Below are 16,008 nucleotides of genomic sequence, written 5' to 3'. Positions count from 1 at the left end.
TTACATCTAATTTGTATGTAAATCAGTTTGGAAAGAATTGACATCTTTACATTATAGACTTCAACTTGTGAATGTAGTATGACTTTCCTTTTTCAAAAATCTGCTTTAATGGGGTTGGGTTTGTGGCTCAGCAGTAGAGCACTCGCCTAGCACATGTGAGGTACTGGGTTTGATCCTCAGCACCACATAAAAATAAATAAGTAAAATAAAGGTATTGTGTCCAACTACAACTAAAGAAATTTTTTTTAATCTGCTTTAACATTGTTCAGTAATCATAGATTTTTGCACAGGGGTCTTAAACAGGTTGCATTTCATTTATTCCTAAGTATCTGGTTCTTATAAGCTATTGTAAATGGTATCATTAAAAAAAATTTTTTCCCAAGGGCTGAGTTGTAGCTCAGAGGTAGAGTGCTTGCCTAGCATGTGTGAGGGCCTGGATTTGAGTCTCAGTGCCACATAAAAATAAATAAAATGAAGGCATTGTGTCCATCTACAAGCAAAAAATATATTTTTTTAAAGTTTTTTTTTCCTGACTTTTATGTAGAAAATCAATTTTCATGTATTGACTCTATAGCCAGTAACTTTGCTAGACTACTTAAATTATGAGTTCTAATAACTTATAATAATTAGTAGTTCTAATAACTTATCTGTAGTGCTGGAATGTAGTTCAGTAATACAGTGCTTTCATACCATACATGAAGCCCTAGGTTCAATCCCCAGTACTTTTTTCCCTCCTGCATTCTAGCCCTTATTCCCAGTATTTCTTTCTTTTTTTTTTTTCTCTTTAGCACATTTTAAAATTTTTAAAAATTTTTTCCCAACTAGTTGTACATGACAATAGAATGCATTTTGACACATTGTACACAAAACCTGGTATTTCTGTATCTTATTCTGCTGGCTTAGACATCCAGAACATTGGGTTTCCTTGTCTCATTCTCTGTCTCAGAAGCAACACTTTAAATTTTTACCACTAAGTATGTTTGTTGTAAACTTTCTTATAGATTCCTCTTTATCTGCTCATAGATGTTTCCTTCTATTTCTAATTCACTAATTATTATCACAAATGGATATTGAATTTTAATAGGTTAATTTCATGTGCCTTTTAAGATGATCATTTGAGAGATTTTTATTTGCATTTATTTTTACTATTAAATCAACCTTACAGTCTTATAATAAAACCAACTTGATTGAGCTCTGATAACTTTTTTTTTAATATTTGTTTTAGTTGTAGGTGGACACAATAACCCTTATTTTATTTTTATGTGGTTTGAATTCTATTGTCTGCCATTTTTAGAAGCAAAACTTTCCATAATATATTTTATAATATTTGCTAATTTTAGTCTTTTAACCCCACATTTGTATAGCACTTAGTAGTTTACAGAATCCTTTTGTATACATTTTCTTATTAAATATAGGAGGTATTAATGTCCCTATTATACTGATCAGAAAACTTTCAAAGAAACTAGATGATTCAAGTAAGCAATGACTCAAGCTGAGCTGATACTCAGATTTAAATCTTTTAAATCTCAAGTCTGGTTTATTTCCTTTTATATCACAGGTGTAATCTTTTGTGCTTAGTGTTTATTGTTCTACTTATAAAAGAATGTAAATTCATTATTCTGTTTTGTTTTGTTGAAAAATGTGATCCAGCATGATCCCACCTTTCCACTGATAGATTCAAGTTCCCAGAACCAGATTAGAAAACGCATCGTTCTTGAAAAATTGAGCAAAGTGTAAGTATGTAATTGTCATCCCAGTTTTTAATATTTTAAAATTAACAATATTATGATTTCATAATTTGCAAATGTTACCCTTCAATTTTAAACATTAAAAATTTTTTTCTTTTAATATTTTTTTAGTTGTCAATAGACCTATTTATTTATATATGGTGCTGAGAATTGAACCCAGAGCCTCACACGTGCTAGGCAAGCGCTCTATCACTGAGCCACAACCCCAGTCCCAATTTTAAACATTTCGAAAAATAGTAAGAAAAGTTTACATGAATGTCTGCACTTTAAATTTTTATATTGTTAAGCTACTGTATCCCAAAGATACTAAATTTTGTGTTGAAGACAGACCACCACCATAAAGAGGAAGGTTGAGATTCTAAACTATCTCACTCCCTCTTAATAATCCAGTGAAGTCAGGGGAAAACTATCAAAGCTAGATCATTTAAATACTGATTTGTGGTAAATGTGTCATGTTAGTTTTACATGTGAATAAGAGGTTGTTAAAGTTTTAAAGGTCTGTTAACTCACTCTACCTACATATTCATAGAATCATTTCACACTCAGCAACGTTTTTTTATTTAGCTCAACTCTGCACTTTAAGCTTCCTGTAGCAGAAATGATTGTTCTTATAATTAGCCCAATCATAAATGACGCAAAAATTGCTATTTTGGTTTCTCGGTGAAAAGGGGCTTGAAAATCTTTTTTTCCAGAGATGTGAGGGCTGTCTTGAACTTTTCAGCCTGCACGTTTTTGTTTTTTTTTTTTTAGCAGAAAACATGGGAAAGTGTGTCAATCATTGTTTCAGGACTTGTAAATAAAGAGAAGTCTTAATTTTGTAGTAGTTTGAAAATAAGAAAAATGTCATAGTGTTTTGAGCAATTGAGATATAAAATGTTTACTTGTGATATAATTAATGGAAAGTAAGACAATTTTGCTTTGAAGTATGTACTTCTCAAACCACCCTTGAAATCCTTTTTTATTTGCTTTGTATCTTGACTTGGTAATGTACAAAAAACAGAATCAAGAGGAACTACTATAATTTTTACATTTTAAATAAACGTTTAGGGGCTGGGAGTGTAGCTCAGTGGTAGAGTGCTTGCCTAGCACATGTGAGGTACTGGGTTCAATTGTCAGCACCACATATAAATAAATAAAATAAAGGTCCATCAACATCTAAAAAATATTTTTTTAAATAAATAAATGTTTAATATTTATGCAGTATCTGCTATGGGTGGGCCCTTCATATACAATAAATCCATTAATAGTTTTGCCTTTTACATGATCTTCATACTTGTTTATTTGCTTCTATTAAATATTAATATAGAAAGCAGTATAAAAGACTACCTTATTCACAATACAGAAGATATTACTTTAGTTACAAAGATTTTGAAAGTTGGGTTAGATTATCCGTACTGTTGTGTATTTAGTAGATAAGAATTTATGTAGAAATAGTTTTCTAGACTTTAGAATATACAGTTTTAAATTTGAGACCATACAGACATGTCATCGAAGCAGTCTATGCATCCTGGGTTTTGGCTAAAACAGAGGATGCCAGAAAGAACTTTGCTAGAAATCCATATTACTGATACTGGCACAAGAATTGAACTGAGAAGGGATGGAATCACTTAAGAGAAAGCACAAAGAGCATTGAAAACAAAACTAATTATGGTGGCATGGGTTTTTGAGGTCATTTACAAGTTTATGAAAGCAGTTTGTCATTTTCTCATTATAAAAGTAACACCTTTTTTGATCTCTGATTTGAACAAACCAATTATAAAAAGACATTTTTAATAACCAGAGGGAAATAAATTTGTATTGGATATTAGATGTTACAAAGCAATTATTTGGTTGAGTATGATAATTTTAAATACAAAGAAGTTATGTTTGTGTTTAGAGAAACAAATACAAATAGAAATCCAATGACATGATGTCACGAATTTGGTTTACTTTAAAATATTACTATAAAAAAAGGAAGGAAAATGAAACCAATATAGGAAAATATTGAAATGTTGAATCTGGAAATAGATAATGAGGTTATTATTACTTTTCTATTCTGGAACATTTTTGAAACTTTCATAATTTTTTTTTAAAAAAGATAGTGCTTGTTGGAGAATATTTAGCAATACAGAAATAGTATAAAGGAGGAAATGAAAGTCAAATCACCTGTAATCCCACCACTTGGTGATAACCTTTGTTAATATTTTGATGTTTATATATATTATATGTATGGTGTATGTATGTATGTTCATTCCCTTTGGTTCCCTCTGTTGTAGAAACATAGAAAGAATGAAATGTTTGATATGTAATAGGTATTATATATAGAAGCATTACATGTTTTTATAAAAATGGGATAATACTATGAATGCATTTTTAATTTAACATTTGTCATATCTTTCCACATTTTCAAAAACAGAGCATAGTGGTATAAAACACCACTACAGCCAGGTACGGTGGTGCACACCTATTACTCTAACTACTCAGGAGGCTGAATCAGTAGGATGGCAAGTCTGAGGTCAGCCTAGGCAGCTTAGACCCTATCTCAAAATAAATAAATAAATATATTTAAAAAAAAAACAATAGATTGACATTATTTTCAGGGTTTTGTTACAATTTATTAAATGTGTATATCATAATTTATTTAATCAATCACCTTGTTTCTGGTTTTTCACTACTAAAATTATTTCTATAGCAAGCATTTTTTTATTTGATTATTTCCTTAGGATAAATTTTTGTCATAATAAAACTATTGACTCAAAGAATATTCACAATTAAAATGTTAAGATATATTGCCAAATTGCTCTTCAGGTAAGAAAAACTAAGGACAAAATACAGATGGCCAAAATGATTTTGCATTTTAGTGCTTTACACTATAGCGTAGACTACAAAGTAGAGCATAGAGTTACTATGAAATGTTTCCTTTTGACTTCTTACCAGTCATAATCTAGTTTAACTGTTTAAAATCATGACCACTTCCACCTAAGTGCCATTATTGCCTTCGGCAGATCCAGAGTTAGGCATGACCCAATGTATGTTTCTATATAATTAAATTAAATTATAAAAGAAATGTAACTTTTTTTTTTACATTTCAGATTGCCTGGACTTTTGGGTCCTCTTCAGATTACATTAGGAGATATTTATACTCAACTCAAAAATCTTATCCGAACTTTCAGGTTAGTGTTATTATTTTAATTTTTTCCTTCTGAGTTATTTTTACTTTATTGATTACTACAGAATCCATTAGACTAAGACATGTTTTCTTCTCATCTAAACATTACTTCTTGTTGTCTATTTAATGCAACTCCTTACTTGTATAAATCTTGGTATATTCACTTTAGATAAGAATAACATAAAATTAAGAAGGAAAGTTTTTTTAAGTATATTTTATATATATTTATTTTATTTTATTTATTTGTATGTGGTGCTGAGGATCGAACCTAGGGCCTCACATGTGCTAGGCAAGCGCCCCACCACTGAGCCACAAACCCTTCCCAGAAGGAAAGTTTTGTCTATGACACAAAACCAGTAACATTGTTGATTTTAGAGGAATAGTAAATATGTATCAGATTACCATCCCTGTGCTAGGCACTGTGGGCAAAAGAAGCATTATGCCCCCCCTCAGGGAAGAACTTGCCTATGAGAAGGAAAGATGAGTACAGTGAACAATAAAAGATAGAGGGTAACAGTATTGTATTGAATAGAACTGACTTGAAGTACTTAGAACTATAAAGAAAGGGAGACTAGAGAATTTATATCAATTGTGAAGTTCTGGTTGATAAAACGTGCACATACGGTCATTTTATTTAATTTTTTCTAGGATGTTTATATTTGAAAGTGAGTGTTTGGGTAATAATAAGTCTGACATGATTTATCTAGTAGTTACTGATTTTGTTACTCATGAATTGGGGAAACGATCCAATTTCAAAATTATTAACACACAAATTCAGGGATGCCAGTAGTGATCCTCTTATTGGCCTATACTTAAAATTGACTGATTAAATGCCAAAAAGAGGGTTTAAGTCAAATAATATGGTCAAAGTGGAACTTTTCTGCATCCTTCTTAGTGATGAAGAAAGTCAGTAGATTTTTTACGTATTCTGTCTTATACCTATCACAGAACCATGCATCCTAATGAAAGGAATAACTGTACTAAAAGTAAAAGTTTGATAAAGTTTGACTAGATATATACAGTGTGGAAACACTGAAGTTTATGATTCCTTCAGGATTTATCAGGGAGTGAATATTACACTAACATGAAGTTTAACTGAGGAAAAATGAAAATCAGAAGTTATTCTTTGTTTTCTTCCTTTTTTAAATATTTATTTTCTGTAGTTGGACACAATACCTTTATTTTATTTATTTATTTTTATGTGGTATTGAGGATCAAACCCAGGGCCTTGCACATGCAAGGTGAGCACTCTACCACTGAACCACAACCCCAGCCCCTGTTTCCTTCCTTTTTTAAAGGACTTGTCATTCAACTTCCTGCAGACAATGTAATAATTACTATGCTGGACAAATTGGTGAAGTGACTGAAGACTCATCAGAAGAGATATTAGAGTCCTCTTATCTTGAATTACACTTTTCTTTTTTGTTTTGCCCTGCTTATTTAGGAAAGAATAAATAGCATACATTTTCTAGTGATTTATTTTTTCTTTAGATCTAATTGGATAGCATCTTTTGAAAAAAAGTATTCCAAAGTTCTCAGAACTTACCAGAAACACATAGGGAAAAAATGTTAAACTACCTTAAACACTTCTAATCAGTGAGATTTGCTCATATTTGAGGGCTGATTATATTTGTCTGGGGAGCCTTAAATAATTGATACCCATGTCCTATTTTTTCATTGTCAATGCCAAGCATTCTTGATGCCTTCAGTATTTTCAAATTTTATTGGAGTACAAGTTTTCAAAATAATTTATAATTATCTTCTGTATTTCTGTAGTGTCTGTTGTGATTTTTTTTTTTCTTCATGGACATTAGTAATTTGAGTTTTCTCCCTCCTTTTCTTCATTAGCATGGCTAAGGGTCTGCTAATTTTGTTTTGTTTGTTCAAAGAACCAACTTTTTGTTTTGTCAGTTTTTTCAATTGTTTCAATTTCATTGATTTCAGCTCTAATTTTAATATTTCCTGTCTTCTGCTTTTGGTGCAGATTTATTCTTCTGTTTCTAGGGCTTTGAAATGTAATGTTAAATCATTTATTTGTTGACTTTTTCTTCTTTGAAGGAATGAACTCCATGCAGTGAACTTTCCTCTTAGAACTACCTTCATAGTGTCCCAGAGATTTTGATATGTTGTGTCTGTCTTCTCATTCACCTCTAAAAATTTTTTAATCTCCTTCTTGATGTTTTCTGAACCTATTGTTCATTCAGTAGCATATTGTTTAGTCTCCAGGTGTTGGAGTAGCTTTTATTTCTTATTTTATCATTGATTTCTAATTTCATTCCATTAAGATCTGATAGAATGCAGGATAGTACCTTTACTTTTTTTTATATTTGCTGAGTTGCTTTGTGGCATAATATAGTCTATTTTAGAGAAGTATCTATGTGCTGCTGAGAAGAAAGTGTATTCGCTTGTTGAAGGATGAAATATTCTACATATGTCAGTTAAGTCTAAGTTATTGATTCTGTTATTGAATCTTTGTTATGCTTTTGTTTGGAAGATCTATCCAGTGGTGAAAGAGGTGTGTTAAAGTCACCCAAAATTATTGTGTTGTGGTCTGTTTGACTATTGAACTTGAGAAGAGTTTGTTTGATGAGCATAGATGCTTCATTGTTTGGGGCATATGTATTTATAATTGTTAAGTCCTGTTGATATATGATTCCTTTGAGCAGTATGTAGTGTCCTTCTCTATCCCTTTTGATTAACTTTAGCTTGAAGTCTACTTTATTTGTGAGTGGTATGATTTTTCCCAATCTTTTACCTTAAGTCTGTGTTTGTCTTTTCCTATGAGATGAGTCTCTTGGAAGCAGCAAATTATTGGATCTTTTTTTTTTTTTTTAATCCAGTCTACTAGTCTATGTCTTTTGATTGGTGAGTTTAGGCCATTAACATTCAGAGTTATTATTTGATTTGTATTCCTAGCCATTTTTGTTTATTTTTGGTATTTAACTTAACTTGGTTTCTCCTCTGATTAGTTTTTCCTTTAGTGTAATACCTCCCTCTGCTGATTTTCATCATTGTTTTTCATTTCCTCTTCATGGAATATTTTGCCGAGGATGTTCTATAGTGTAGCCTTTCTAGTTGTAAATTCTTTTGTTTATCATGGAAGGTTTTTATTTCATCATCAAATCTAAAGCTTAATTTTTCTGGATATAAGATTCTTGATTGGCATCTATTTTCTTTCAGAGCTTGGTATATATTGTTCCATGATCTCCTGGCTTTAAGGGTCCGGGTTGAAAAATCTGCTGAGATACGAATTGGTCTTCCTCTATACGTGATCTGATTGCTCTCTCTTGCAACTTTTAAGATTCTATCCTTTTTCTGTATGCTAGGAATTTTTATTATAATGTGTCTTGGTGTAGATCTGTTGTAATTTAGTACATTTGGTGTCCTGTAAGCCTCCAGTATTTGGTTTTCCAATTCATTCTTCATGCTTGGGAAATTTTCTGATATTATCTCATTGAAGAGATTGTACATTCCTTTGGTTTGAAACTCTGTGCCTTTCTCTATCCCAGTAACTCTTAGATTTGGTCTTTTGATGCTATCCCATAATTTTTGGATATTCTATTCATGGTTTCTTACTATCTTCACTGTGTGGTCACCTTTTTTTTTCCAGATTGTATACTTTGTCTACATTATCTAACATTCTTTCTTCCAATGATCTAGTCTGTTGGTTATGCTTTCTATTTAGTTTTTTATTTGGTTTATTGTTTCCTTCATTTCACAGATTTCTGACTTTTTTTTTTTTTCAGAGTCTCTGTCTCTTTCTTGAAGTAATTTTTGCTACCTGTGTTTGCTCTCTTATCTCTTTGTTGAAGTGATCAATTTTTGCCTGTATTTGCTCATTTAGGTCATTCTTCAATTCACAGATCATTTTAATTATGAACCTTCTGAACTCCTTCTCTGACATTTCATCAACTTTGCTGCCCATGGTTTCTGTTATTGTAGTATCCTGGTTTTTTGAGAGCACTTTCCTCCCTTGTTTTTTCATGTTGTCTGTGTGTCTTCCTTTCTTGCAGTGTGGATCTGAGATATTATAGTTTCTACCCTATATTTTTGTAGTACGCATGCAGATTGTCTGTACCTCACCTTGATGTTAGGCTTCCACACCTTGCTGGTGTCCCTCAGTGTATGCTACTACTACTAAAGATGGTTGCAGTAATAACCCAGGTAACTCGAGATAATAGTGGAGGTACCCTAAGATGGATACAAAGTCTTACAAAGATGGGGTTGAAAGGGTGGGCCTTACACTGTCTTTGGGTTGCCTGTTCTGAGATGCAGTTGATTCTAGGCCCTGTCTGTTGTCAAAAAGGTAGGGACTACTGCGTGGGGAAGGCTATGGAGATGTCTGCAGTGTCCCAAGATAGAAGTGGGTTAGGTTTGGGCTCCAAGGTGGGAGTGGATGGCAAACTCAACCTACCCTGGGCCTGAGTTCCATGTATGTTGGTGGGCAGATCTGGGCCAGGCCTGGGCTCCCACAGTGGTTTGCTGGTCTAAAGAGGCTGTTCTGTGCCAAAGCCTGAGCTCAGGCAGGTGTCTGCTAGTGGCAGGATGGACCCAGGCCTACTGTGAGCCTGGGTCCCGAGTAGGTTGATGTGGGCAGATCTGGGCTGGGCCTGGACTCCCGCAGTGGTCTCTGGCCTAAAGAGGCAATCCTGTGCTAGAGCTTCCCAAGGATTTTCATTTAGTTGGTTTGGCATATGGCTACCAAAGTAGCAGTCCTTTTTTTTTATTTGTTCTTTTTAGTTATATACAAATAGAATGTACTTTGACCTGTCATACATACATGGAGATTCTCTTGGAATCCACTGCTCCAGAGCATAATGCAGAAAAATAGGAACTAAACCTTACAAATCGTTCCAGTCCGTTGATTCTCCTACTCTGACCCTTCTGCAGCCAGTCATTTTAGAACTTCACCAAAGGACATGATAATAGTAAGATTTATATTGCAGTGATTCCTTCCAGTTATTTTTCCTTCCTACTTCCAAAGACCTCTTTGTTTTCCACCATAAACCACAAAATTATCTATTAAGTAGTGACTAATTAATTTTCCTTTGTAAGAAAAAAATTATTAATGAAAAATACATTTAACTGCCAATGAGGACTTATATTCAGCACTTTCTTAACTAATGTTATCACATCCAGTTGTTATCATTTCAGTAAAAACAATGAAACTTGATGCTTTTGATAGATTGTCCCATTATGGATACATTTTCTTTTTCCTTTAGGTATGTCATCAGAATAATTTCTTTTTTAAATAACTGCAGAATTGCCCCATTTTTACTTGGATATGCCCTAGAAATTTGGGTGTTTCATGTTGGAAACCACTACTTGGCGTGTTTCTGGGTTTTTTTGTGCAGCCATGATAATAATGTCTGATTCATGTCAGTACATGTAATCGGTACAGGCTTCACTATGTGCCAACCTGTAACTGGCATTTATGTATTTTATTTAGTTTGAAAAAAATAATGGTATTTTCATTTTACAGAGAGCAGATGAAAGGTTAAGTAACCTTTCTTAAATCATACAACTAGTAGTTGGGTTTTGGCCCCAAGTCTAACTATAGAGCCCTTGCTTTTTACCACATAATGTTACCTCTTCTCATGGTAGGTGAAAAGTTAATCATAGCAGATAGTATAGAATCAGATTTTTATAGCAGTCTATTCATATTTCAGTGAGAGTCCCTTGCTCTGATACAGAAAGTGTCCTCTGTCCTTGATTTATTATCTGGTCACTTTCTTACTATAATAGACAATTAAAACTACTTTTAGAGGCATGGGTGTATCTCAGTGGTACAGAGTATAAGGCCCTAGGTTTAATCCTCAGCACCAAAAAAAGAAAATAAAACTTCTTCTAAACTGGAAATCTAAACTAGCTTTTTTTTGATGGTGCTAATAGTGCTAAAGTGGGTGATAACTCAGGGCTCACACATGGTAAGCATGCACTCTACCCCTGAGATACATCCCCATTCCCTAGAGTAGCTTTGAAGAAAATCTCACGGTTTTATCTTCTGTATTGTTACATTGAGGTTTGTCTCTCTATTCTACTGTCTGTAAAAATGTTCAGATATAGTATAGCTCTTTAAAAAAAACGTTTTGTCAATAAAACATGAATTTGGCCGCTAGTAAATTTTATAAAAGTTGAGGAACAAGGCAATTTAATTAAATCAAATTGAGCTTTGGGGTAAGAATGGAAGAGACATGATACTAAACTTCAGTTTTTCATTAGATGAAGCTAGACTGTGATAATACAAAGAGTTATAGAAGTTCACAGCAGGAAATTTCCTCTTGTCAGGTGAAAGTATTGTACTGTCAGGGATACCCTCCCTGAAAAAAAACGATATTAAAATTAAGACATGAAGAATAAATATTTATGTCATTTACCTAGGGATGTGGCTCAGTGGTAGAGTGTGTGCTTGATGTCATAACAGAGGTTTGCTTCAGAATTATCCAGGTTAGTAGGGGTAGTGCTGAAGATGGAGTTGTGAAGATGAAAAATGATTGGGCAGAATTTAATCAATGTCAAAATTATGAGCACATATGAACTTATTCTGCTCTAATTTACATATGCTTGAAATTTAATAAGAGGTTTGGGGAAAATAATGCCTAAAATTATGTATTATGATGGTAGGGAATATTATGAAACAATTTAATATTATATTTTAAAATCTTTACTCTTTAGGACCTGCGGATCAAAGTCTATAGCTTTAATAAAAATTACTTAAGTTAGCTTCATTGCCTTTTAGAAAAATGTCATTTGTTTAGAATACAGAATGATATTTGAAGTCTCCAGATTTTAACAGAACAGTGTAATTGTAAGCTAGAGTTTCCAAGTAAACTTTGAAAAAATGCCATATTGATGATAGGAGTAATGTTAAAATCTTTCAGTCAATACTGCAGTGGGAAAGAGTTCACATAAATAACTGTATCCTTTTCTCTGAAGTGATAATCAATAATAGGAGCTCATAGAACACTGATTCTCAACCCATTTGTGCATCAGCATTACCTGGGGAGTTTTTAACAACTAAGATTCTTGGCTCCACCCCTGGAGATTGTCTTTTGACTGGGGTTGAGCTCAGGCATTAGTATTTCTAAAAGCCCCCTAGATGATTCTCAACCAGAGTTGAAAGCCTATTTTAAGATGTAAACATAAAGCACCTTTTTTAGCACTCCTTAAAGAATCTTTCCCTAGTGGATAGAGCTGTCCTTTCCACTGAATTGCATAATAGTTTGTTATCTAGAATGTTACATCGCTTTCCTGACAGTGTAAAACAAGTTCCATTACAAGCTGCTTGGTAATCAATGTTAAATCAATGTGTGTTTTATTCAGATTTGAATTAAAATTATATTTTGATACAAAAGTCCTCTTTAAATTTCATTGGAACGGGCTGGGGATGTGGCTCAAGCTGTAGCACGCTCGCCTGGCATGTGTGCGGCCCGGGTTCGATCCTCAGCACCACATACAAACAAAGATGTTGTGTCCGCCGAAAACTAAAAAATAAATATTAAAATTCTCTCTTCTCTCTCTCTCTCTATTAAAAAAAATCTTTAAATAAATAAATAAATAAATAAATTTCATTGGAACTGGGCTGAGATTGTAGCTCAGTGGTAGAGCGCTTGCCTCGCACTTGTGAGGCCCTGAGTTCAATCCTCAGCACTACATAAAAATAAGTAAATAAAAATAAAGATATTGTGTTCATCTACATATATATATAAAATTGGTACTGAATCAAGATATTTTTTGGTAAATCTGTTTGGATTTCAAATTAGTATATTTTGAAAATATTCTTTTAACTGTTTTCTAATATTATTTTTATTTTTAAATTATCATCCAAATAATGGTAAGTATATTCATTTAGCATTCATGCTGGAAATTATTTTGACTGTAGCAAAAGGAAAACCATGAGAAGAAAATAAATTTTGCTATTCTGCTAATAGAAGTACTTTGAAGTAAAACCAACCCCTTTTATTTGTGTTTACCCCAGTACCTAGAACAGTGAGATACAGAAGGCACTCAGTAAATTTTATGCCGAATGAGTAAATGAATTCTTAAATTATTTCATGAATTCTTAAATCATGAAATGATATCTTAACTCTGTATTAACTCCAGAAGATTTGTATACAGTAGAAAAGGAAATTCAATCATTTTTGTCACTTTTCTTCCATGCTTAACTTTCTTTGAGCTCTTTCTAGAGGTAGATTCTGTTTTAGTTCTTACAGATACAACAATAAAGAAGTAGAAGCATCCTTCTTTCATGGAACTTACATTCTAGTAGAGTATATAAAATTTTAAATATAATAAATATATTATTATTTTGATTATTATGCTGTGGCATTATCTATTTCCCTTTCCCAGTTCATTCTCCTATTTTCCTAGATATAGGGAAACAGGATGGTACTGATGAGGGAGAAAGTTGCAGTTTTAAATAGTCTGGTTATGGAAGGCCTTAGGAAAAGATGACATTTGTGTAAAGAACTACTAGGAGCTAAATGAGCCAGCTGTTGCCAACTGTGAAAATGTATCAGACAGGAATAGCAAGTAGAAACTGTGCCTCCCCCCGCCCCCAAAAAAAGGAGTAACAAAATATTTAGGATGCTGGTAAGGCTAGAGAATTGAACAGAGGCAAGAACAGAAAAAGAGGGAAATGTGGGACAAAAATTAAGTGTGATACAAATTGTATAGACCATGTAGCCATAGTAATTCTTTGGCTTTTACTGTGAGAGGGATACAGAGCAGTTGGTGGGTTTTGAAAAGAGAATGTCATCCCATGCTCTAATATACATTTTTAACAGCATCACTCTTGCTGCTGAGTTGAAAATTACAACAAATAGAGACAGAGAGACCAATTAGGAGGCTATTTTTCACAGTCAAGAAATGGTGTGAAAAGAAAGAAAGGAAGGAAGAAGTGAAGGTATTAAGAACTAATAAGAAAGAAAGAAGAAAGAAAGCAGTGAAGGAAGGTATTAAGAACTAGAAAGAGGGCTGGGGATGTGGCTCAAGCAGTAGCACGCTCGCCTGGCATGCGCATGGCACTGGGTTCAATCCTCAGCACCACATACAAACAAATTTGTTGTGTCTGCCGAAAACTAAAAAATAAATATTAAAAAATTCTCTCATTCTCTCTCTCTCTCTCTCTCTCTCTCTCTTTCTCTCTCTCTTTCTCTCTCTCTCTTTAAAAAAAAAAGAACTAGGAAGGAAGAAAGGAAGGCAGGATGGAAGGAGTGAAGGTATTAAGAACTAATAAGATTCTATTTTGAAGGCAGAACCATCAGGATTTGATGACTGTTTTTTCTTAAGATGTGAAGAGTCAAATTTAACCACATGATTTTTTGTCCTCAACAACTAGATTCTGGAAGGGTAGGGTAGCGTTTAACTAACTGAAATGGGAATGTTTGGAGAAGAATATTGAGGAACTCAGTTTTTCCTGTACTGTTTTGAGTGCCTATTAGACCTCCACATAGAGATGTCAAGTAGACCATTAGATACAGAAATCTAGAATTCTAGGAGAAGTTCAAGTTAGAGACAAATAAATTTGACAGTTGTCAGCATGAAACACTATAAGATTGTTCAATATCACCAAAGGGAAGAGTGTTATAAAGGAGAGAAAAGACCTAAGGGCAGAGTTCATGGGGCATTCCAATATTAAAAGGTGTGAGAATAAGTGTCAATAAGAGGGGACAAAATCAAAACAGTAGAAACTAGGTGAAATCTTTCCATAAAAAAGGGAGTCATCAGCTGTGTCAAAATGCTGCAGGTAGATTAAGATGAAGACTGAGAAATGTCAGTTGAATTTGACAACATGTATGTCTTTTGTACATTTAATCCTCACAAGAATAATTCTGAAACACTTTAAGCTGTGGAGAAAATTCAGATTAATGTAACAAAACGTCTTCCACACAGAGTTAATAGATTTTAATAGTTTCTAAAATTTGATTTGGATTTGTACTTTTAAATAAAAACATTATAAGTTAATTCGCTCATTCAAAAAATATTAACTGAATGCCTACTGGTTGCCAGGCTCTTATTCTGGGGACTTGGAATTACTGCCATCAAGCAAGAGAAAATAAACTGTAAATAATGTGTTATAAAGTGGTAACTGGTATGGGAAAAGAAAAATATATACATATAGCAGGGTAGGGGGATCTGGAGTACTGGGCTAGGAGGTAGAGGGCAAGTTGTAATAGGATGGTCCAGGTACACCTTACTGCAAAGATGATATAAGGAAATTTATCTGAGGGAAGGTAGTTTCAGATAGATGGAAAAGAGGGCACAAAGGAGAACAAAGTCTACTTTGTTCCCCTTCCCAATCCGTTCTCCTTTCCTCCCTAGAAGCAACCTATACAACATTCTAGTCTTTGTTTTTATACTTTTTGCTACATTTATATGTGTCCACTAGCATTGTTAATTATTGATTCATATGAACATTCATGCCATGTTTGCTTTCTTTTACTCAAACTTATGAATGAAACATGTAAATCTATGTCATTTGTTATAATAAGTCAATATTCTATAAATATGCCTCAATTTGTTTTTTTTCCCCTCTCACAGCAGTATTGTATTAGCATTCTTGATACACGTTTCTTTGTGCATAAGTGAGAGATTTCAGGCTTTATATCTGGGCTATTCATATGCATTTTCAACTTCATTAGATATTACTAAGTTATTATTCAATTTCTCATATCAATAGTGTATTAAAAGTACTATTTCTTGTGCTGGGGTTGTGGCTCAGTGGTAGAGCGCTCACCTAGCACGTGCGAGGCCCTGGGTTCGATCCTCAACACCACATAAAAATAAATAAACAAAGGTATTGTGTCCAACTACAACCAAAAAATAAATATTTACCAAAAAAAGTACGATTTCTTCTTGTCCTCACCAAACTTCAGTATTTTCAGTTATCATTTTTTAATTTTTAGTGATATATATCTAAATGTTTCCTGAGAAACTAAGATGACTCCAGAATATTTTATTACTAACAAAGACTAATATTTTATTATCATCAAGGATAGAATTTACTCAATATTTTTTAAAACTTAAGTTTTCTTTAAGACCTATTCTTGCAGTTTATTAAGCCAACTCTCATTTCTGTAAATTCTGAATTATGGCATTAATTGCCAGCTC

The 16,008-nt window shown here is 33.2% G+C and overlaps 1 protein-coding gene across 5 annotated transcripts in view; it reads left to right on the top strand.

Annotated features, from left to right (window-relative positions):
* Window positions 1-16,008, top strand: part of Rpap2 (RNA polymerase II associated protein 2) — a 92,322-nt gene that overhangs the window by 31,181 nt on the left and 45,133 nt on the right. For all 5 annotated transcript variants that reach the window (XR_007351703.1, XM_015500888.2, XM_048814459.1 and 2 more), the window contains 2 exons: window positions 1,651-1,733; window positions 4,820-4,900. Coding sequence is in view for 4 of the 5 variants with exons in the window: in XM_015500888.2 (XP_015356374.1) it covers window positions 1,651-1,733; window positions 4,820-4,900 (164 nt within the window). In the remaining variant the exon portion in view is untranslated. The remainder of the gene's footprint in view (window positions 1-1,650; window positions 1,734-4,819; window positions 4,901-16,008) is intronic.

The sequence above is a fragment of the Marmota marmota genome, unplaced genomic scaffold, assembly GCF_001458135.2.
Source record: "Marmota marmota marmota unplaced genomic scaffold, marMar, whole genome shotgun sequence".
Taxonomy (NCBI): Eukaryota; Metazoa; Chordata; class Mammalia; order Rodentia; family Sciuridae; genus Marmota; species Marmota marmota.
Note: the sequence above shows the minus strand (reverse complement) of the source record. Positions and strands in the feature narration are given on the sequence as shown.